The sequence below is a fragment of the Mytilus galloprovincialis genome, chromosome 2 (assembly GCF_965363235.1).
Source record: "Mytilus galloprovincialis chromosome 2, xbMytGall1.hap1.1, whole genome shotgun sequence".
NCBI classification, from domain to species: Eukaryota; Metazoa; Mollusca; class Bivalvia; order Mytilida; family Mytilidae; genus Mytilus; species Mytilus galloprovincialis.
Window position 1 is genome coordinate 41,414,067 of NC_134839.1, and position 25,757 is coordinate 41,439,823.

Here is a 25,757-nt window from a genome sequence, read left to right on the forward strand (position 1 = left end):
TAAAAGAAGAGACCCCCCCCCCCCCCCCCCCCAAAAAAAAAAAACAACAACAACAACAACAAAAGAATAGAGAATGAAATGGTTCTAAAATTCAAAGAACAGAGAATATTATTAATATGATTCTAAAAGGAGTAGGTCCGGTTAGGGCCGAATTTCAGGTTCATCTAACGAAAGATTTTGGACACTTTTTAAACACTTAAGTGTTTATTTCAATTAATTTGATTAGTTTTTGTGAAATATTTTAACTGATTTAGTCATTGACAACGCTCTGATTCAAGCTTAAATATGAAAAATCTATCAAATATGGCAAAAAACGTCTCTTTTCAGATGGTATTTGTCAAAAATAAATCGGTGTTCATCCTCTACCTTTTTATATGTTAAGTATTATCATCATATACAACTTACATTTCAATATTATGAATGAACACGAATGCGGCCACTTTCATTTAAGACGGAAACCGTCTAAAATTTAACTAAAATGCTTAAATTGTGAAGATTTCAGTTATTTAGCATGACTTACTGATGCTAGTACTCGATATATGTACATTGTTTTGACAAAAACAGCCTACATGTATGTAGCAGAAGCGTTCTACTTTCCAAAAAATAGTTAAATGATTACAATTTCACAATTTTGTAAAACTGCTATATTTTGGGGCCAAAAAGGGGTCTTACTGAACCTATTCATTGGCAAAAAAAATGGAACAAAAGAATGCCTACAGTACACATAACACATAACACCACTAAGACAACTAATATCTGAGCAACACAAACGCCACCTAAAACCGGAAAGCGGGGACAAATTCACCTTTCAATGTATAAAAATATGCCTCATAAAAGAGGAAATATTCATTTATCATTTCCATAAAAGAAAAAATACAACATTGTTTTGTTACACATCTTTTATTTAAATATTCCAATGTGTCAAATAAAAAGGTGGGGTATTTTTTTATGCAGAACAAATAATAAAATGCTTCAAGGTTAATAATTATAGCCTTTCATGTAAACGACGCTATCTTCATTTAAAGTTCAATGTACTTCTATCAAACACACTAAACATGGACTTATGGTATAACTACTTCAGGAACTAGTAACAGCTCTCGAACACACTGCACATGGAATCTCGGCATTATCTGTGAACGTAGAACATGATAATGAACCACATCTAATTTCAGTTAAATAAAGCAGCCCTTGGTTGTTCGAGGTTGCCCCTGCATAACTGGCATCTTTGTCTAGACAAATGTAAGATTTGGATGTAGTACCGTCAGTTGAGTCGGAAGCTAAATAACCAGTGTACTCGGCCGCATAACCTGACGGACACGTGAGCAATCCGGGTACCATAAATACAGATTTACTCGAGATAACTTGGCAGACTGTGCAAGGTATTGTGCTCTCGTCATTACCAAGATCAATAACTGAGGTAGAGTCTGTGGTGTCTAATTTAAGCTCCATGCCGTATATATAGCCTCGATCTGAGTTTACAGCACCATTGTTAGCGTCATACGTTGGACTAGACGTCAAGCATTGATAGTTACTACCTGATCCGCTGCCATCATGTTTAGCCCCTGCCATCGTACCTATAACAAAAAATAATACTTTAACAACTAATTCGGAACCGTAATTCAGTGTTTGTCGCTTGCTGTTGTGATACATATTTGTTTTTCGTTCAATTTTGAACATTATTAGGCCGTTAGTTTTCTCGTTTGAATTGTTTTACATTTTTGATTTGGGAGTCTTTAATAGCTGCCTATGCGGTATGGGACTTCACTCATTGTTGAAGGCTGTATGGTGAACTACAGCTGTAAATTTCTGTGTCCTTTTGGTCTCTTATGGAGAGATGTCTCATTGGCAATCATACCACATCTTCTTATTTGTAAATAAAGTGTGGTAGGATTTCTGTATGCTCATAAATTGGCCGTTTCAAATCCTAACGCATTCTATGAAATATTTCCAAAGTGTACACCGAAACGTCGTGACTGGTTCTTAACGTCAAAACCAAAAGAAATTCGTCCAATGACGTGAAGTTATTTACGTTTGGAGGGGTGGGCGAACCTACCGAAAGTCATTTAGATTCTGAAACGGCAAATTGCATTATAAATACTTTTGTAAACTAGCAAGGATCAAATTAGAAATCATCGCATGTTAGAGAGATCGATTACGGAAAGGGGCTGGATTATTTCGGTTTAGTCACACTGAGATTTTTGATGTCGAATCCCGCACGTTTCAGTTTTCTTACTGGAAGTAGGTGGTTCTCTCTGTGCAGTCCGACTTGCTTGGCCAATAAAAAACGACGCCACGAAGTAGCACAATAGTGTTGAAAGTATCACCAAACACCAATCAATCAATAAAAAAATCAATTTAAATTAAATCAATAATTTTAGATACGAACGTAAATCATAAATAAAGTTAACAAAAATTTAACCTTTGTAAACAACTGCTGCTGTGACCGAACAACCACTGGCTCCATAACGTGTGTAGACTGGTCCGGTTGCTGCAATTAAAAACAATAATTTACTAAAAATGTATAACGTATCGTATTGAGATCTTGTTCAATGAGTTAAACAATTGCTCTTGGACAGTGATGAATTGCAAAATATTATAATTGCTAGATAAAAAGGGTATTGGACACAAACAAAACCTAGAGCAAACTAACAACAAAATATCAAAATATAAACAATACTATAAACAATACATTATATTCTATAAAATTTAAATTTATTTGCAGCATCAGCAAACAAACACATTATTGAGATTAGTTAATTGGTCTATGAATATGTTACCCAAGATTGACTTAAGACATCATCAATTTGCTGGATTATTTCTATGTTCGCTATTAAAAAAACTGAAGTGTTTGGGGTTATACTTCAAAAGCACTGAAATAACAAAACGTTGTAATTGGCTAACAAAATATTAAACTATGGAAATTTAACAAATTATGAAGATACAGACGACAAAATTACTTAGCCGTTAGATTGTTAAATGCCAAATAATAACATGCTTTCATAATCAGACCCAGAACAAATCAGTGTTACCCTAATATACGATAAAGTCTCTGACATACAATGAATTTTGACATAACACATTGTTTTTCAACAAATGTCTCATACATACAATGTAATTATTTTTTAATTACATTTTTAAGATGTTACTCCGGAACTTAGGTCTGTGTCATTCAATTTAACTTTTATTTCATCAAAAATGCATACCTATAGAATATCTTATCAAGGAATTTAAATATAGTGACAAAACAACACAATAATTCAAAAATGCGCGCAGTGTTTTAGTTAATTAACAGTGTTGTTCGTTTACGAGTCGAATGTTTTTCGATATCATAATTCTTTGATAAGTTATTCCTTTAATAACATTAAAGTAGAGCTTTTAAACGGAAGAAATGTAGAAAATCAAGGAACTATAATTATCTTTTTCTAGGCATTCACAATTTCGTTGTTGCGACGTCATCGACCACGTGTTGACAAACACCTATAATTAAAGATTATTATAAAGAGGAGTAAAAATTTCGAGTTTAGTTTACATTTAAAATTATCGGTTTTCATTTAATCACGGTAATTCACAGCAACTAAAGTAATAAAGTAATTTACTTACCAGAAGTGCATTTGTAGGCAATACTCAATGTTTCTTGTTTGTTAGCTGCACAGTCACTATCAGGAAACACAGTATCAGTAGCTGCAACCGAACAGCTGCTTTCATCATCACACAATCCTTGTACTATTGACAGTGCATTAAGGTCAAGGCATGAACTTCCAGATTTGTATGCAGCATTTATTATTTTGATTTTTTCCCCATTGGAGCAAGATATAGTTGAAGTATCTCCTTGGCTTGTAGTTTGTGTCAATAGGTCTATAAATAAGTATAAGTTTCAACATGCGATAGACAATATAAAACTGAAAAAAAATCATCTTGGAACACATCATGTCTCTTAACCCCTGGATTAATGTCATTAGATACTTAATGCAGTCTGTTTATGCAATAACAATAGGTCTATGTAACAGAGGACGTCATTTTTTCATTATTCAATTTTATAAGTTAAATTTTACTTTTGACATTTGGATATATTCAGATTAGTCCAGTTTATTAATTCCGAATAACTTACCATTTCGGAATCTAGTAGTTCGTTGTTGTTTGCTCAACGTCAAGTGGCAAAAAATGTCAATTAAGAATATAAAAAGTTCTTTGTAATATTTTTGTAACAACGAACAGCAAAACGTTGTGATTGACCAAACGTTTTTTAATATTGAAAATTCAGCTAATTTCATTTGGAATACGGATAATGAGATTATTCATATTCCTTTGTATTCTGAAACGGTTGTTATGCCAAAGCGTTGGTTTTCGTCCTAACGGAAACGATTTGCGTTTAAATCTTATAAAACAAATCTTTTTTTCCCCGTAGAAAGAATATTGATACAACCTCCATTTCGATTAACACAGAAAACATTTCGATAATAAATTGCAGTGAGTAATTTCTAGATGATAATTAAATGACTTAAAATCCAAGAAATCGAAAACCAATTGCGAAACCAACAACCAATGTCAGATTAATTTCAAATTTTATCAAATTCTATGAAACGCGTAGCTGATTCGGGGATTTAATACAGTCACTTCCAGCAGACTTTTTGAAAAATTGTACATGTAATTTGAAAATTAACTAAAGCACACAAACCGATACACAATGCAATTATAGTTTGATCATCGATCAAATCCCAACAAATTTCATTGCGGTGGGAAAACGTTATCCGAGACACATTTTGTATGAAACCCGGAACAATATCAACATGTTATGCTGCAACCATGAAATTAAGAGTGATATCAAGCTTTTCGTTTGTCACGTTTTCAATGCATTATTTTAGCATTGTCGGCGGAAAGCACGTGAAGTCACAGCTCTTGTACTATCAGCCAATCAAAATAATGGATTCTAATGAAATATTAGTTATTCATACTTACTGCTAATACAGTTGAATTTTACAATAAACGTTTGTTCTCTATCTACGCTACAATCTGAACTAAACGTGTCGCTATTCAACGTTACAACGTAAGTTTGTTTGCCACTTGTTAAAGACTGTAAAGTAGTCAATGCGCTTGCGTCGCCACATGCTGGATCAACGTTATTTCCATAAAACGCAGATTTGACATCGATTGAAGTACCAGGATTACATTCAAGAGTAAGCACATCACCTTCAACTCCGTTAATTTTCGTTGCACCATCTACAATATAATATACCTATTATGACACATAAGACATTTTCTTTAAAAAAAAATACTACCATTATGTTACAACAGTTATACTTATATGTCTTTCATTTAATAAATACTAGAACACACCCACGAAATCGCGGGCATATACAGCTTGTGAACTGTTGCAGGATGATTTTTTGTAAAAGATATTATGTATGGAGAATTTCAAAAAACGTATCAAAAGCCCTCTCCCTTTTTCCTAAGTCCAATATTTGTTTCCTTTCTGTTAAATTCAATTATTTTCGTGTTTTTGGCCTCAGACCACAATTATTCTTCTCCTTTGCTACAATGCATCTTTTGGTAAAAGTCAAATTAAATTAAAAATTTGCACCGCTTCAAACATGAAATAAATATAACTACTTATATATAGACCATTATTAGTCTAATAAAATATGCTTCTAGGACAATCCATCAGTGCTTTTTCTTTTGGGAACCTTATTAACATGCCAATGGTAGGATATGAATCTTGTATATTAAAATGACTAAGATCGACTAAGGCTGGTCGGAGGGGTCCTGATCCCGAAATCCCGGGCTTAAAAACATGAAATCCCGAGATGCAGAATTTTAAAGAAATTCATTTCCCGAAATACCGGATCCCATAAGGATCAATCCCCAAATCCCGAGCTTAAAAACACCTTATCCTGACGTCCCGAAAAATGTCCTGCCTCCTTCTAATCTCCACCCTACTATCATTTTTGCCAAATCACTACTTTCACTTTCAACAATAAATGTTTATGCCCCATTTATTAGCATTATGTAGTCTGTGCATCCGTGTGTTCATTCGTTCGTCCGACCGTCTGTCCCACTTCAGGTTAAAGTTTTTGGTCGAGGTAGTTTTTGATGAAGTTGAAGTACAATCAACTCGAAACTTAACAAATATAGTGCCGATGTGACATCCGTGTACTATGGACACATTCTTGTTTCCACATGTTTTACTTATTTTAATATATGCAACTGGTATGACCCCTTAAATAGTAAACATTTCAAAGAAAATAGTAAACAGAATACAGAGATGATCTATATATTAAAGTAGTATAATCGTAGTTTACATGTAGATAAACGCGTAAAATAATTGTCCTCTCTAAGGAGGTATAGTTGTGGTTCTTGCGATCTAAACACCATGATATGGAGAATGCTCTGATTGGCTTATTTATTTTTCATTTTTGTTATCTATCATACGATTGGTTGTACTTGTGCATGTTTCAAACCGGAAGTCATATCTATGACTAAAAGTAGATCTGATGACGTAATCAATATCCGGACTCCTTTTTGTCGTTTTTCTCCAAAAATAACTCAATCTGAATAATCATAAGAATGAATGACGCATGCGACTATGTACGTTACCTATAGAACACAGAGGCATGATGATTAATTTATCGTGGAAGGTAGAGAAGCGACACATCAAAATGAGGTCTTCTCGTTTAATAGTATAGATAATGGAAAATTTAACAATTACTATCCACACTGATCTGTTTCCACAATAATAAATACACTTATATACTAGTATAACTTTTAAAGACTAAATCTTTCCTTATATTTTATTCAATTAGTTCACATGAACGTGATGGTATTATATGATAATACTTTATCTATTTGATTGGTTAAAAAAATATTCAACTTCAGCAATTTTCCCAGAGAATTTTGGGGGATTTTTTTTAACAAAAAATACTTACAAACTGCTGCTACGAAAATCGAAACTACGAATAAAATCTTGGTTAACATTTTTTATCCTGCAAAAAAAAACACAATTTCATTAAAACATGTATATTCTCAATTTAAAAAATATCAAACTAAATCTTTCATTCAGTGCCTTCAAGAATAAGAGACAAATTGGAATAAGAAAAAGAAAAGAATAAACATCAAAAAAACACCAGTCAACATATGTAACAAAACAACAGAATCTATAATACTAAAATTACGAGGTCCAATTTGTCAGCCGTCATCACGTAAAAACGACGAATCAAAGAATTCAACTTTATATACAACTAATATAGTACAAAGGTGTAGATTAAAAATTACACCACTCCAGGCCCTTTTGTTTTCCACGTAATTAATATTGCCAATAATTAGGAAGTTCCGGGTCGAGTCCGATACCGAGACCAATAGTATAATCACCTGTTACCTATTACCTTATCTGTACGTTCCGCATCTGACAGGCGCACCACCAAACGGTGTATTCAGGATTAATATGCTATATATACGGGTCATAATCACAGGGTTGACACTACTAAATTGTCAAATTGTTACCTATTGTAGTATTTTAATCCGTAAGACTTTCTAAGATAACAATACGAATACTAAAAATCTGGACTAAAAATAAGTTTCAATTTGTTAGCGGGCATGACTCAAAGAATTCAACTTTATTTATAACTAATATATAGGACAATGCTGTTAATTAAAAAATACTCCATTCCAGGAACTTTTGTTTTCCAAATAATTAATATTACCAATAATTGATAAGTTCCAGTTCGACGGGTTCAAACAGAAAGATTTGAAAGCAGAGAAAATTGTGTATCTTATTACCGGCATGACTTTATCAGATGACAGTACTTATACTAAGATAAGGCTTGCGCATAGTTATATACTTTAATTCAGTCACGGACCCGCGATATCACGGGTGTGTTCTAGTATAAATGTATAAAGCAGCATTCATCATGGTAAGACATAGTATACAGTATACAATATCTTGCAATTGCTTTTGAATTTATTGTTCTGATTGAAAAGCAGATTTAACAAGAAATGGCATGTATTCAGTTATGACCATTTTTGGTATCATAACTTTGTTTCTCCATAATACATGTATTTATAAAGGTTTTGTTCCATAAAATTGTGGTGATGTATTACTAGACGACATTGTAGGCTTTTCAAAATTAATATCCTGGCCTGGTAAGAGCTGAAAATGTATAACCAGTAGGAAAACTCACAGTTCAAATCAATATAGATTGGAGTCGAATTCTCCTGACAGGTGACGGATTCAAACTCAAAACCGCAGACAGGCTAAATATAGAGTAGTTCGACTATTTAGACTACTCGGGGTCAACTTCCTCTCCCTCCACAGAATATCAAATGGTCGCTCCTAACACACAAATATCACATCTGATTTTTTTTAAATCTCTTCTTCAAACCATAATTTCCCCTAATATGACTTTGGAAGGCAATTCTCTTATTTTTTTTCTATCACTGCATGTGTACTATGTTTTAGCACGTACATGTAAGAGACTCTATTCATTGAATTTCTTAACTTTCGATACGTATTGTGTTGTGTTTGTAACACACAGTAGCACATGTTTAAATAAAAAAGTACATGTATCTTTATCAACTTTAGCACAGATTCTTTCAAACAGCACCGGTTACAACCAATAACTTGGACCAAATTGACACTTTAATATTTGACTTTTAGTGTTGTATTTTTATGATTATGATGGTGGTTTTTTTTATCTTTAATACCTTTTTTAGTTATATCACGTGTATCATTTTTCTATGCTATGAATAAATTCATGTCGCTAAAATGGACATCGATAATATTGATGTTTTGCTAAAATGTGTAAAATAATTATGGCGCTGAAATGGACTTGCGCTAAAACTCCCGATTATCTTTGCTAAAATGTCCTATCAATGCGCTAAAATATCCTATCAATGCGCTAAAATATCCTTCGCCGGTCTAAAATTTAGATTGATAAAGAAAAAAATCAAAGTCAAAATAATATACAAAAATGTTCTTTAGTGTAAAAGTAAACAATGTACTTACTCGAATAACAAAAAATGACTTACTTATTGTGGCCGATCTGCGAGAGAGAAAAGCTTCAATAATTTTGAGATATTTATTCAATATAAATATATATCCTTAAGAATTACATAAGCTGATTTAGCTTAAAACTTTTAGTTCCTTTACCTTAGGAAGTATTATAATGCAGACTACGGGATATCTGTTATGGGGGTTGTTTTTTAAAGGATGCGTGTTCGAGTCAATTATTTAAGATAATCTTTTAAATCTTTGTATTGAATGGGCTTTATTTAACACAGACATTTTATATCTTGACTTTTAAATGTCAAAAAAAAATAGAAGCAATGAAAATATAGATTAAAAAAACGAAACAAAACATAATATACAACAAAACAACATCTAGTAATGTATTTATCAATTCCTTTTACTATTTTATGACTATTTTATATTAAAGTATATTGATTGATTGATTGGTTGATTGATTGATTGGATATAGTGTTAAACACCACTTTCAATACTATTGAGCTAATTGTGACGATCAGTTTTTCATTGGTCATAGCGTTTCGAGAGAACCACGGACTTTCGGAGGAAAACTGACGATCATGATAGTCAATTAAGATTGGAGTCGAGTGTACCTGTCGCGTGTGGGATTCAAACTTACAACTCCGATGCTGACAGGCTATGTAAAAAAGTTTCTAATAAGCAGTTACATGTTACAAAAGTTATTGTATTTGTCTTAACTTAGAGAACCAGTTTATTTAGAATATATGTTCATAGTCTTAGAACATACTGTATAGCATCACCACCGGATATAGGTACCACTGCAGCGTTGGAAAACAAACAAATGTGAAGTCAGGTAAATCAAGACTTTTTTTCCGTTTATTTTCGATCTATGAGTTTGACTGTCCCTCCGGTATCTTTCGCCCATCTTTTAAGGTTAAATTCTTGTTATTTTCATAATATTTTACGTTTTGCTGACAATTAAAGTTTTTGTGAAACTGAAACAAATAATTGCAACGCCCCCATACCTTCAAGCTAGATAAAGTTTAGAGTGGAATCGATAAAAAAAAAAGCTGGATTTAACTATAATCGTAGCCCCAGAAAGGGGGAACTAGGTACCTTGTTCATCCCTCAATCCGCCTCTGGGCTTTCTTTCTGAAAATTGGCAGATTCTGATAGTGGAGTTCCTGGTCAACGAAGCACGTGACGAGTTCAAACTTGTTTGCATAAACTTTCATACATGTATCTTGCATATACAATAATAATCCAGTTTGCTTCCATCAGAGAGACGAGAATTTTCTTATACTTTGCAAAAATGAAGAATTTACTATGTTTTTTTCAATGATAACAATTATTGGTCACCATTATTATTTATTAAGGTACAGTAACTAGTCGTTCAAAATTGCAAAAACAACAAAAATTTTAGATTGTTCATGAAAAAAACACATTTTTGTGCATAAAAAGAAATCTATGAGACAGATATGTCATCGAACTTGTTTTCTTGCTACAAGTAAAAAAATGAAAATTTCCCTATATGTCCAGTATAACTTTTGTACTAGAAATTTATCTCCCCTTCAATAGCTGATTTGAAAAATTAATTCTTAAAGCACAAATATTTGGTATTTGTTTAAACATTTTTGATAATGCAATAAATAACTTAGTCTTTACATAAATAAACAGTGTAACCAATATATTGCAAATCTGTCTCCAAATTTGCAGATTTGGGCAAAGAACTAGACCGATCATTTACTGTGATTGTATAATTGAAGATGAACTACCTTACAGGAATATCCCCTTTTAAAATAAATAACAGTCAGCAAGAAAGAATGTTGATTCGTTTGATCTTGAGATAGTTTTATAAAATAATTGAAGTAATATAAAGAGAGCTGTCTGATGTTTACATGTTAAACGTATAACCGCTGGAAAAATAGCAATCTCCGTACAGCGCTCGTTTCCTTTCAGTATACTTAGTACACTACAATACAATGTTTAGGGCTGGAATTCTGATCAGTTTTTGATATATTTGTGCGATGGTACTCTAAAGTACGATGGTCATGCTAAAGTGCGATGGTCTACGCTAAAGTACGATGGTGTCTTACCCTAAAGTGCGATGGTTGTTTGTTTGCTAAATTGCCAAGACCAAAAGGATTAAGATTTTAGGGCTTGAAACGTGAAGTACAAGAATGTTTAAAAAATCATCTTTTTGCAAAAGCTGGTATGCTAAGGTAAAAATATGTGATAGGCTTTATAAATATGTGTGGCTTAAGTGATTGTTTCTAAATTTTGAAGACCGGTCACGTTTTTATTGCTAAAAAGGTAATTTAGGTCACAAAATACTATATTTCCTGGAGATGATTTGTTAACTATTCGGTCGTATCAAATATTTAGATCATTGGTGTAACTTACCGTTCACACAGTCTGTCAATTATTTGAACACCTCCCTTATAGGCGTCATTGAAAATTACAAATAAAAATCGTGCATTGTCGGAATGTTTAACATTTATTTGTATAAGCTTTAATTCAAATGTGAGAGAAAAGAGATGTCCACGTTTTCACCTTTTCGTAGCGAGTACAAATACATGTTATATTTTCATACAATATACATTTGTACAAACTGGTGATTTAGATGAAAATCTATAATTTAAATTACGCATGAAAACATGTACCTTTATTTTACAGACGTTACTTCTCCATAAAATTCACAATGTTTAAACGGGGACTGAGCACCCGAAAAAAACCAACACATAATTATGCTCCAGCCGACAAAGCACTATGGAACGCCATAGCTGTCTTATGTGTCTTTTTTATTGCTTTTTTATTATAAGATGGTGGTTTTCTATTATGAGATGGTGGTTTTCTCTTATAAGATGCGGTTTTCTATTATACGAAGGTGCTTTTCTATTATAAGATGGTGCTTTTCTATTATAAGATGGTGGTTTTCTATTATACGAAGGTGCTTTTCTATTATAAGATGGTGGTTTTCTATTATAAGATGGTGGTTTTCTATTATAAGATGGTGGTTTTCTATTATACGAAGGTGCTTTTCTATTATAAGATGGTGCTTTTCTATTATAAGATGGTGGTTTTCTCTTATAAGGTGCTTTTTTATTATAAGGTGCTTTTTTATTATACGATGGTGCTTTTCTATTATACGATGGTGGTTCCCGTGATTAACCGGAAGTGTGGAGTTTATTTGAAAAAAGGGACGGACCAATTGCTATTAATGAAATATGAAAAAAAAAATGAAGAAAATCTATTAAGTCTTTAAAAGTTTTTAGGGATTATTATATTTGAAATAAAGAAAATGATTAAACATAAATGATTTATATTAGTGAATTTATCAATATCGACTTGATACAGGCACTCTGGCAAAACTTGGCAGAGTGGCCGGGTTGAACCATGTTTATGGGTACACTAACCTTGCCCCTCAATCTACTCGACTTCCTATCAAGATTCGAAAGACGCGCAGCAAAAAGACTTGCACAATTCAATTGCCAACTCAGCGTCCTTATAAGTTAGAAAAATTGGTTATCATGTTTTTTTACTTTTCTACATTGGCTAGAGGTATAGGGGGAGGGTTGAGATCTCACAAACATGTTTAACCCCGCCGCATTTTTGCGCCTGTCCCAAGTCAGGAGCATCTGGCCTTTGTTAGTCTTGTTTTAATTTATTTTAGTTTCTTGTGTACAATTTGGAAATTAGTATGGCGTTCATTTTCACTGAACTAGTATATATATATATGTTTAGGGGCCAGCTGAAGGACGCCTTCGGGTGCGGGAATTTCTCGCTACATTGAAGACCTGTTGGTGACCTTCTGCTGTTGTTTCTTTTCTATTGTCGGGTTGTTGTCTCTTTGACATATTCCCCATTTCCATTCTCAATTTTATCATAAATACTAAAATGTTAGAGGATCTACAGATCTGTGCGTTGTTCGTGAACTACCTCTACACAAAATGATACAGTTATATATAACCAATATACCACTCTAAAGCTTAAAGTTGTTGAAAGTCATGGGATTTTATAAGATTAAGTATATAAAGAAGTTATGCAGTTATCCATTTACGTTCAAGATATGAAGGCAATTTAGTAAATTACAAATAAGTTTTAATAACCAGTTTAGTTATTTCTTTCAATGACTTCCAAACATTCAAGATAATAATCTATTCCAAAGTTAGTATTGCTTCTTATCAATTGTTGAGTTAAATCCAGCCTGCATTGATCACTTATCATGTGTGCAAGGGGTCCAAATATTGGTCTCTCGCCCTCTTCTACATCATTTTGATCCACATAGCCTTCAATTCCATAGTCTTGCAAATTTGCTTCTCCTTCGGTAATTCCTACGGCATTTTGAAGTTGACCTGAAGTCCACAAGCTCAATGGAGATGAATTAACAGTGCGTAGTCTATGACCAGCCCATGCCTCTGCCCAAAATTGCAGCTTCCTGTTTATTTCGTCCATGAAAACAAAGTGGAGAGCAGCTAAGTTTGTCAGTTTTAGTGGGTCTAGATAACCTTCATCTTCCATGAAATAAAATAAGTTGTAAAAGTAACTAAGCATACCTTCATACACATCTCTCCATAGTCTTTCAATCCGTTGATTATGAGTGCTTTTTCCCGTTACCATACTGTTTGGGTCTTTTTGAATCAACATGTAGTTTGCCACAGAAACATTTTCCAATCCTTTGTCAGACCTAACTTTATTGGGTATCCCATACTTTGAAACACCGGAGAAGAAACAATCCAAAACTGTTCTTGATGTGTTGTTGTCGGTACATTTTAAAAATGTTATCAATCTACTAAACCCGTCAATGCCACCTACAATTACAAATCTCCACCGGACAAGTTTATGGTTTGTATCTATGTGCCAGAGGTGATTTGGACCCATTACATTGTAAACACCCCTATGAAGCCTACCCGTACGTCTCGCCTGTACACCGGCGGTATCTAATCGATGCATGCACTCCCTCAGTCTCCATCTCTGTACTCTTATGCCTTTTAATAGAAGCATCTGTTGCAATAGTGTTTCGCCACACAATGGAAACTCTTTTATTATTTGTCCAAGTGTCAAGTCTAAATCACTGTCATCAATTTGTGTAAAATTCATTTTGCTTAATCCGAACTGTGACATTCTTCGGTAAATGGTGCTTTCAGACACGGACAACAATTTAAAAGTGTCGGATATTTTAAATCTATTTTCCAGAACACTTTTTAGAACAGACTTTGGAATATCAAATTTCGGAGGGTCGCATTCAGAGTTTATTTTATTAGGGGCGGACGTTCCATATTTTACACATTCAGTTCTTAACTTCATCATATCTGCCCTACTAGATACACCTTATATTTCCATTTCATGTGTCGAAAGCCTACATACAATGTCTGGAGTGATTTTCTCTCTCTCAAAGTTTGGAAATGCTTGCTGCAAGTTTAATTTCTGTAAAACATTTAACATTTTAGTATTCACAGCCATGGCCGCCATGTTGGTTCGGTGAGATTCAAATACACGCCACGCTTCCGGTTAATCACGGGAACCACCATCGTATAATAGAAAAGCACCATCGTATAATAAAAAAGCACCTTATAATAAAAAAGCACCTTATAATAGAAAACCACCATCTTATAATAGAAAAGCACCTTCGTATAATAGAAAACCACCATCTTATAATAGAAAACCACCATCTTATAATAGAAAAACACCATCTTATAATAGAAAAGCACCTTCGTATAATAGAAAACCACCATATTATAATAGAAAAGCACCATCTTATAATAGAAAACCACCTTCGTATAATAGAAAACCACCATCTTATAATAGAAAACCACCATCTTATAATAAAAAAGCAATAAAAAAGACACATAAGACAGCTATGGCGTTCCATAAAGCACGGTTAGGACATTTGGTTTATAAGTTGTTAATTAAGGAATGACTAATATTTTTTCTGTCTATGAAGAAATGACATAAAAAATTTGGTATACACAGAATAACGTGCGTAGCAGGTTATTTAACAGTGTGTACCACATTTTTTATGTTATTTCGAATAGACAGAAAAAAATATTACAGTCATTTCTTATAATTTAATTCTAAATTCCATTTTCAACCGTAGAAAACCATGAAAATCCGTTGATGACGTCACGGTCACATGGCTAAATTATGTCTATGGGCTGAAAATAACGTCAGCCAATCAGAAGACGCGTTACATACAAAATTAAATTATTGAAATATATCTTCTAGCATGTTCATTTTTGGTTTGTATTTATAAACGACTGTTAACGTCATAATCCAACCACGTTGATATGGAAGATATGGAAGGGTCAAGTTACAACTTGACCCACCAAAGTGAAAGCCAACATGATGAATAAGAAATGTATTTTATAGAATTTTTTTCAATACCAAATAAAACATTGAAGGTTGCAATTCTGAAAATATAGACAATGCAATTTCGCATACTGGGAACTCCTTTCACGGCTACTGTGACACGTTTATTATGAAGCTACGTAAAAAAGTATATCCTTGAATGGAAAGTTCATATGCACTACTAATTGTTTTAAAGGTCAAACATATGGCTATGTGGTATATTTCCAACATGTATATGTGTCACACTGCTAAGTATAAGAGCTTAACTCCTACTATAATTCTATAATGACTATCCATCCTTTCACTTTTGGTCCTCTACGGAATTTAAAACGGCCGCTATTCATGTGAATTAACAATGGTAAAAGTTTCCAAGTTGTGTCTTTATAAGACGAAAAATAGATAACATATCTTGGAACCAGTAGGCGGCAAACCAAACTAAAGATCTATGAATATTATTTATCTCCCACAAAAAAGGCGTGGTGAGCCGTATTTACAAAGTGCAACCTTTATGAGGTTTGAGGAACAACCCCTGGGTAAATTTATGGTTGAGTTGAAAAGTCTTGCTTTTGTAAGCAAACATATATTCATAGAGCGATAAGTTTTTGTCCCAGTTATGTTGCTAGAGTGTACCCCACTCCCCCCCCCCCCCCCAACTTCACCCTCCCAAACGTAGAGAAATGTCACATGTAGTAAAATATAAGAAACAATTATGTGTGAGAATGTGTTACTGTGGTACGATAGTAAACACATATCTTAAAACTCCTGTCAAATTGTCTCGGTAGAATATGCGTTCATAGGTGGATCCACGGGGGGGGGGGGGGGGGGGGGGATTTGGTTGATTATATAGGGAATCATTGAAGCATGACTGGAGCGGGCGCCCCCCCCCCCCTTTTAGGTCAGTCAGCGCATTAGGTAAAAAGTTTCCGGTTTGCGTTTTTCTGTACTTTGAACATACAAAGACTATGAATAAAGTGTATTTGCTATCTGCTATTATTTTCAAGTTTACTATCCACGACGGCCACAGAGTTTATTTAATAGAGAGGGTTTATACAATATGTCAATGACCGCCGTGGATCGATTTGTAAACTGAGGATTGATAGTAAAAAGCAAATACATATAGAAAAGAAGATGTGGTATGATTGCCAATGAGACAACTGTCCACAAGGACCAAAATGACACAGACATTAACAACTATAGGTCACCGTACGGACTTCAACATTGCACAAAGCCCATACCGCTTAGTCAGCTATATTAGGACCCGATATGACAATGTAAAACAATTCATACGAAAAAACTTACGGCCTTATTTATATAAAAAAAAAAAACGAAAAACAAATATGTAACACATAAACAAACGACGACCACTGAATTACAGGCTCCTGACTTGGGACTAGCACATACATAAATAATATGGTGGGGTAAAACATGTTAGCGGGAATCCAACCCTCCCCCTAACCTGAGACACTCTATATATAATGAATAGATATAGGAAGCCATGAGACAACTCTCCATCCAAATAACAAATTTATAAAAGTAACCCATTATAGGTTTATGTTTGGCCTTCAATGTTCATAATGTACAGATAAACACTATCATTATTGTAATTAATAGAAAAAAAATGGGAATTTTGGAGCCAAAAAATTAGGAGCCGGGTTAGAATAACAATTGTCATGTCCCAAAGTACCTATGACTATTGATACCTTTCTAAAATTCTCCAATCATAAAATCTTTTACAAAATTTCATCCGTTTACCAAGTTAAATAGAGTTGGTCTATATAATATATCAATGACCGCCATGGATTGATTAGTAAACTGAGAATTGATAGTAAAAAGCAAACACACTTTATTTATAGTAATGCACGTTCATTATATTGTAAATTTATGTTCAAATTGAAATACATAGAAAAAAATGGGAATTTTGGGAAAAAAGGAAGAGGGGTAGAAAAACAATTGTCCTGTCCCAAAGTACCTATGACTTTTGATACCTTTCCTGAAATTCTCAATTCATTAAATCTTTTACAAAAATTCATCCTACAACACTTTATATACTTTCAACCACGCTCTGAATGTCCGTGATTTAACGGGTGTGTTCTAGCATTTATCATTCTTGCTTAACGTATTTCAGTTTGGGTTATTTTGTATGTGTTGGGAGGAATATGACAATAAATGCGTCCAGATATTGTTTCCTTTATCGAATTGACTTTTTGAGTAATACAAAGACTTCCGCTGCTCTTTGGGCCTGTTTTAAATTTGACTATTCACGGCGGTCATTGATACATTTTATATAATACAAGTACACACCCGTGATATCGCGGGTCCGTGACTGAATTAAAGTATATAACTATGCCTAAGCCTTATTTTAGTAATTGGTATTGTCATCTGATAAAGTCATGTCGATTATAAGATACACAGTTTTCTCTGCTTTCAAATCTTTCTGTTTGAAACCGTCGACCTGGAACTTTTCAATTATTGGAAATATTAATTATTTGGAAAACAAAAGGTCCAGGCTATCCAGGAATGGGGTATTTTTTAATCAACAGCATTGTCCTATATTAGTTATCTTAGAAAGTCTTGCTGATTGCTGAATAAAGCTACAATAGGGAACAATTTGACAATGATTGAATTTAGTAGTGTCAGCCCTTTGATTATGACCCGTGTATATAGCAAAATCCTAAATACACCGTTTGGTGGTGCGCCTGTCAAATGCGGAACGTACAGATAAGGTAATAGCTAACAGGTGAATATACTATTGGTATCGGTATCGGATTAGACCCGGAACTTGTTAATTATTGACAATATTAATTATGTGGAAAACAAAAGGGTCTGGAGTGGTGTAATTTTTAATCTACACCATTGTCCTATATTAGTTATATATAGAGTGGAATTCTTTGATTTGTCATTTTTACCCGATGACGGCTGACAAATTGGACCTCGTAATTTTAGTATTATAGATATTAGTGACCGTTTATAGTAATTAAAGTATATATGTATGTTCATAGTATACAGAAAAAAAGAAGGAATAAAAATCGGTATTTGGAAAAAAGGGGGAAGGCAAAAAAAATTTGCCCAGTCCCCAAGTACCTTTGATACCTCTTCTGAAATTCTCCAGATATTTTTACAGCTAACTCGCGCTCTATTTACCCGCGATTTCGCGGGTGTGTTCTAGTATATTTAAAATTTAGACATTTTAAAAAAGTACTAAAAAGCTGATACGCAACCAAGTTCCAAAAGAATAGAAATGTTTATTTGAGAAAAGCTCATTCTCTCAACGATAAAAAAAATCTACCAATCCTTTAAGCCTGTTGCAAGATTAAAATCTTCCAATATCTGTCATACCCTTATTTTCGAATGGCATTAAAACTTTTCAATCCTTTGTCATTTTCGACTCACATTTTAGGGGTTTTTAAATTTACTATTGAAAACACTTTGTAATTCTCATCCTGAAATGAGTTTAGTATTTGCAACTTATTTTCAAGTTACAATGGTGTACCGATCATACATGAAATATTTGCACTGGACGTTAAGCAAAGAAATCATACAAATTTTGAATTTTCAAACTGCAACAAATTACAAGCTTCTCAGACGAAGGCAACAACGATGGAAGTTTGTAACAACTTTGACTGGCAATACAGCCCTTGCACGGTTGGTGACAAAGGCATGGAAACAAGTATCAGCTTTATAAAAACCATGATAATTCATAAACAATACTTTTATTTGTTTTAAAGTCAGCCTGAATCAGAGCCTTATAACTAGTATAATTCAATAAGTAATTTGACAACAATAGAAATGTTGCATAGTATCTTAACCAAAGTGTTCAACACTACTGTCCTTTGTCAGCTTTGACTGTTTTGTCAACACTTGGGTCAAGAAAATCTTTCCCCGTGAAATCTATGTAATTTCTACATTCTTTGATTGCTGAGTTTGGCACCTGAAAATATGGAAAAACAATTGTTATTCGTGTAATTTAAATAATGATCATTTGGAGACCAATGTCACATGTAAAACAGGTTCTGCTTACCATATCAGAGCTTCTGTGATCACCCGCAGATTTTGATTCTTTAGTTTCAATATTGTGTTTTGTTTACTGCATTTTGTCTTTAGTTTTGTCTTTTTCTTTTTTTTTGAAAGCTTAATTTTTCTGTTTTTGAAAGGCTTCGACGAAATAATCATTTTCGTCTTATGTTTGCATGAGTGAGTTGAAACTCGACATGTGGAGAAGGTTCTGTTCACCATTTCCGAAGCACATGAGACCAACCCGGTTTCTTTATGGGTTCTTGTTGCTGAGTCTTTAGTTTTGTATTCTATATATGTTTTATATACTGTTTGTCTTTCGATCGTTTTTCTGTTTTTTCATACGACATTGGCAATATAAAAGAGATAATGTGGTATGATTGCTAATGATACAAATCTTCACAAGAGACCAATTGACACAGACATAAACAACTATGTCTATACGTCACCGTACTGTCTTCAATAATTAGCAAAGCCATCAGCTAGTTTTTGTCTTATGAGTTTAAATATCCCTTTAGTATCTTTCACCTCTATTTTACTACAGACTATAACATTATTTATTTTATGAACTGGAATTTAAAAACAAAATGTTTCATTTCTATAATGGCAATATCGAAGTACTGGCTACTGGACAACCAGTACCATCTAGCTAGGGTAATGTACTGGCAGGATCCAGTATATCCATAACCCGGTGACTGAATCGTAATATCGGAAATTACAAACAAGTTACACGTAACTTTCGAGGTTATAATATTGGATACAGATAGTTCCGTGTTCTAGAATACAGAATCAGCGGAAGTCAAAACGTAATATAACTTTTATAAAGAAATAAATAAATTCAGAAGTTACCTTTTCTAGTGGTGTATAATTCGGGTGATGGTGTTTGAATACAGGGTCGTTAGACTTCAGGTTATATGAGTATAATAGCGCCCAGCGCCTGTTTGGACTATTGTTCGGAGCACTGGTATGTATAACATTACTGTGGAAAATCAAAGCATCACCTTTAAACAGAATATACTAAATTTGTAAATGGTTATGGATAATCATAGTCTGAATTGAGTGAAAGTTAAACATGGCACTAAAAATCATAAACTAGAAACGATAGTAGGGTTGCATGACTGCGCATATGTAATTGTGTAACAACTGATTATTAACTGATTATTACGATTATTTTTTTCGAATATAACTTTATATGTTATAACCCCTTTACATGTATGTTTATAAAATTGAAATAGGAACTAACTGTTTTGTTATAATTTCATAGCACTTCTGTACTTTAAATAATTTTGTATGAAAAATGTGTTTATAGATACATATGTATACATTTATTGAGAAAATGAATTTGTAGTCTTGTGGTACCTTCTTTGCATCGAGAGTGGGAGGTCGTAGATTCGAACCCCGGACTGGTTAAACCTAAGACTGTTAAATTAGCATGTGTTGCTTCTACACTTAGCACGCAGCATTAAGGAGTAAGAGCAAAACTGGTCTGTTCGGAGTCAGAATAATCTGTTCGGATAGGGTGTCATGTCTTTCTTCGGACTTTTACCTTATGAATTAGCACGTGGAAATTCATAATCATATCATCCTGAATATGTATTTGGGTGTTAAACAACCATCCAAACAATGAATTTCAGTTTCTACAATTAACCTAAAGGAGTTGAAAAATTAGGTACCTGGATCCATTTCCACGTGTTTGATTGGATGTCTTTCGATGATCTGTTTGACTCTTTCTATATCGCACTGATTTTGGCCAGCAACAGGGAAGTGATCAATTCTACCGCATTTGTGGCTTCCAGGTAAAATCTAAAATTTTAAGAGAATGTAAACAATATTAAATAAGAAGGTGTAATTAGATAAGATAAGAATTTTATTAATCTAATCAAGAACCCATAAAGGGCATCATTTTACAACAATATTATGATTGCAAAAAAATATATATATGATTGCAAATGAGACGACTATCCAACAGAAGTGGATTTGAGTATTATAGGTCACAATACAGACGTTCGCTAATTATTTTTCTATTTTGTATCGATATATGATTTTAATTAGTATGTTCGTATTTTCTTCCGCGCTTTTTCAATATATGGTTTCCGTTCCATGATCATACGTGTTTCTTACCATTTCCGGAGCACCTGACATCACCTCCGGTTTTAGGTAGAGTCCTTGTCGCTCAGATATAAGCTTTCTAAGTTTGGTTTGTGTACTGTTGTTTGTCTATTCGTCGTTTTTTTTACCTGTTCCACTCGACCAAGTTAACTTCTCTCATCACTTGGCGTCATCGTCCTTTAACTTTTACAAAAACCTTCATATCTATAACTACAAGGCTAAATTCAACCAAACTTGCCAATAATCATCATTGGGGTATTTAGTTTTTAAAATGTGTCCGACGACACTGGCCAACCAACCAAGATTACCGACATGGCTAAAATAGCACATATAAGGAAATGCAAGTTTTTGTCTGTTAGTTTGAAAACCGTTAGGCACAGTAATGTTCAGAATGTTGAGTGAGAAGTGGTACGTCAAAACCGTCTGAATCTGACGAATTTTTATAAGAGTTATTGCCCTGAAGTAAAATGACTATTACCATTTTTTATCATTTTTGCCCTGATAACTATAATAGATAGAAAGAAACTTTGAATGCTAAATTGATCAGCAAGTTCTATAAAGAAGTGTACATGGTCGATAACTCTTTATTAGAGTTTAAACTTATTGTCCTTTCATAACGATGTATACTTATATTTTGCTTTTTAACTGATATCTTAAAATCTATTAAAAATGATCAACAAGACAAGATCTACATTTAAGACCGATGGGGGAAATCGTGCGACACCTTAATGGAGTTATTGTCCTTAAAAATGACGATTTTTTTTTATCATTTTTGTAATGTTTTGCCTTATATGACACAAATTCATGATTGATAGACACTTTAGATCACAAAAATGATAAGCAAAGAAAGATCTACTTAAATGTCAAATTTTGCCAATATTATTAGCAGACGATCACTCTTTATAGGAGTGTTTGCTCTTTTAAAAATGAGGATTTTAGTTACCTTCGTTTATGTTTTGCGCAAAATCTCAAGAAGATATAGAGAGAAACTAAACATGCAAATGGTCAGCAATGCAAGATCCAACAAAACAGATGTGTGTCATGAATTATATGCACGTCATGTCTGAGAGGATCCTGTGTTTAAATAATATGCACGTAGACCAAGGTGAGCGACACAGGCTTATTAGAGCCTCTAGGGTTTTTTGTGTTATGTATTTTTTGCTATGACATTTTTGTTTTTTTCCCAACTTTTCAGTTTGAATATCGTTTTGATATCTCTCTTCTCTCTTTGATTGCGAACGCTCGAAATCAAAATTATGAAAGGCAAAATATATGAAAAAGTTTGAGACTATAACAAACAAAACGACAAAATGCTTTATACCGGCACAAGGAGGTTAATCCTTTATGTTGGTAATGCTGGCGTCACGCATTGGCGTATAGACCGGCGTTCACCAGACGTACAGAAAAAACTCCGTATACGTTATTTGCACGCCAGAGGAACGATAAACAATCGTTTTAAGGGCATACGATACAGTTTTGAACCTGTATTTACAAGTTGATGAAAATTTGCATATAGGCTATTTTTTACCTGACTAAATCAAATATGTCATAAAAAATATACCTTCATGTGCTACTTTTTGAGTAAAATGAGGTCGAAATTTTGTATATTTTCTCAAAATTCAGATTTGTGTCCGTATTTTCTTTTTCGAAAGAACGACGTAACTTTTTTGCTGTAAAAGATAAACACAAATTGTTTTTTGTTAAATAATCGGTAATTTCTGTATTTTATAAGTATCATTGAAAATTATGCAATTTTTATTCCGAAATTACTCTATATTTATCAAATGTTCATGAATAGAGGAAAAAACGTCATTTTTTGCTGCATGTTTATCAAAATTAAAAAAAATGCGCTATTTACAGTTTTATAAAATTTGGGTCACATAATATCCTTGCAAAATGAAACAAATTGCTGTTTTAAAAAATAGGGGTCCATGCACTCGTTTTCAAATTAAATCAGTTTGAATGATAAAAATCAGTCGAAAAATGCATCTTTTCCCGATATGTCATAGTTTGACGTCGCGAAAATAACATTTTACGTTAGCAACGTCATTACCTTCCCTGTAACTGTATCGTATGCCCTTAAGTTGTAACTTGTCTTGATTTTTCATTTGAATCGAAATTAAATAAAACCTGATTTTAATAAATTTAATGTTATGTCTCTTAATATGATTAAACAATGATTTTGTGTTCGTAATTTGCCGTATTTGCCGTGTAAGACGTAACAACAAGCGCCAACCATCGAAATATAAACGAAGAAGAAATACTAACTACTGAATGGATTTCGATAAAATTTGTACAGATGGGATATGATATGATCATATTGATTATGTTAAACGGTCACGATAAATATCCTGTCAGTGCGCAATCTAGCAGCCATTTTCGAAATTCCATATAGCTGTAAGATTTGAAAATTCGAGTACACAAACATAAAAGCTAACACTTCAATATTATAATATTTTCATATAAATATTAGGAAAGGTTTGCCACCTCTACATAAAAATGTGATTTTATTGAATTTTACAAAAATGTTTTTATTTTTAACATAGCTTCTCCCATTTTATTTTTTTTCAGTATTTTCCATGTCTCCCGTAAATGTTACCATATAGCCATTGTTCAAGATTTTTGAGTGCGATGCTAATTTAGGGTATTTTAGATTTGTGACAGACAAATGAACTATGCAAAAAAATGTTATTACTAAAATCTGATTTTTTAAAAGATTTGGTTAAGCCTTCAAGGTTAAGGACACGCCAAATTTTTCATCAATTTCCATCAAGTTGTCCGTGTCTCCCGTAAATGTTACCACGTCCAAATTGAACGATGTTTGCACGGAACGTGTATGTAACGTTATAATAGATAATTGTTTTTCCCATTTACTGAAAGTGTAGCATGTTTTCTCTTAAGCATTTGACACGTTCTGTGTGATAATATTATTTTGGGAGATATTTTTTTTGGAAATTTGACTTCCATCAAAAATTTTAAGCCATTTGCTGATCGTAAAAGCGTCGGATAAATAAAAGTATCATGCAAAAGATTAGGTATTTTTAATGCAAAAGAATTGTATTTTAAACCAAGTGACACAGAAATTAACAACTGTAGGCCACCGTACGGCCTTCAACTATGAGCAAAGCCCATACCGCAAAGACAGCTCTAAAGGCATGATTCAATCATGATTTTCTTGGCATGATCAATCGATTTTCATGTGCTAATTTACATGTAAATTTATCGAAATATTACTCTAAAGTTTCGGATGAATATATATGAATATAGCACAAGCTTTAAACATGCCAAAGCTTTCGTTTTTGCATTCTAGTAACATAGATGCGTCTGCTAGTACGATTGTATATGTTGTATACACTAAAGGTCATTTCCACGCATCCGACAAACAGATGCATTTGAAATTACTCATTATATTTCAAGAACTGTAGATCACTTTTTTATTTTAAATAAAATCAACAAATCTAAACTGCCGTTTTCATTTTAAAATCTGAGGATGAAACTATAATTATAGATAAAGCAAACAGAGGATAAATAGTAGCTGTTGCTGCAATTGACCTGAACAAGGATTATTTTTCATTATAATCTTCTTGAAAGACACATATTTAAGATGCTGATAATACGAATAAAAAGACTCTGAAATTATATTCGCGAACTGTAGTTAGAAAACTAGTTGAAGGTGGGTTAATAACATTTATACTCTTGAAGCACAAAAAGCTTTGGTACTGGCTGTTTCCAATCGATATAAATGCTTAGTCCCAGATACTTGTGATGACGGAATTCTGAGAATCATAGAGGATATATAAATACATTTTGCAACAATTGACATGCTTGGGCAGTGACAAATATTTGAAATATACACTTTCATTTTGTTACGAATATGATGTCAAAAATATGTACATGGACTAGTAATCAGTCATGTTATCATGTTGGCTTTTTTAAAATAAATAGTTAAACATCAAAATGCAAGCCGTTTTATAAAAAGCTGCAAAGCTTTGACGTTTGGTACAGAAGTAGGATGAAATAATTGAAAAACGACGTCAACTAACGTTACCATTACTAACACGAACACCGTGCGTAACGTCTATACGCTTGGCGAACGCTATAACTCCAGGAATTTTTTATGCAGTATAAAAATTTTCATCCAGCTCCAGCGTTTGCCAAGCGTATACGATGTGATCACGCACGTAATACATACGCTACGTGCGCTTTGAAAACACTACAAATAAGTTTCAGATACGTTTAGGTCACGTTGCATACGCTTCAAGCTTGTTCGACTTTAACTAAAACATATGCGGGTCTGTATGTAATTGTACGAATA

At 33.3% G+C, this 25,757-nt stretch overlaps 2 protein-coding genes across 3 annotated transcripts in view; both read right to left on the minus strand.

Annotated features, from left to right (window-relative positions):
* Window positions 1–881: 881 nt before the first annotated feature.
* Window positions 882–9,059, minus strand: LOC143063608 (uncharacterized). 2 transcript variants are annotated; one of them, XM_076235833.1, is made up of 6 exons: window positions 9,019–9,059; window positions 6,921–6,977; window positions 4,957–5,217; window positions 3,601–3,855; window positions 2,420–2,488; window positions 882–1,574 (listed from the first exon to the last, which is right to left on the minus strand). In XM_076235833.1, the coding sequence occupies exons 2-6, from the start codon at window positions 6,967–6,969 to the stop codon at window positions 1,078–1,080; spliced, it is 1,131 nt and encodes a 376-aa protein (XP_076091948.1). In that variant the 5' UTR covers window positions 6,970–6,977; window positions 9,019–9,059; the 3' UTR covers window positions 882–1,077. The 2 variants fall into 2 exon arrangements, with proteins under 2 accessions (XP_076091948.1, XP_076091949.1); XM_076235834.1 differs by lacking the exon at window positions 9,019–9,059 and adding an exon at window positions 8,996–9,014.
* Window positions 9,060–19,015: 9,956 nt separating this feature from the next.
* The window catches only part of LOC143063610 (L-proline trans-4-hydroxylase-like), a 40,328-nt gene continuing 33,586 nt past the window's right edge, over window positions 19,016–25,757 (minus strand). Inside the window, exons 8-10 of the mRNA XM_076235836.1 lie at window positions 21,007–21,136; window positions 20,183–20,334; window positions 19,016–19,250 (exon numbers count right to left, since the gene is read on the minus strand). Coding sequence (XP_076091951.1) covers window positions 19,143–19,250; window positions 20,183–20,334; window positions 21,007–21,136 — 390 coding nt within the window. The 3' untranslated portion in view covers window positions 19,016–19,142. The remainder of the gene's footprint in view (window positions 19,251–20,182; window positions 20,335–21,006; window positions 21,137–25,757) is intronic.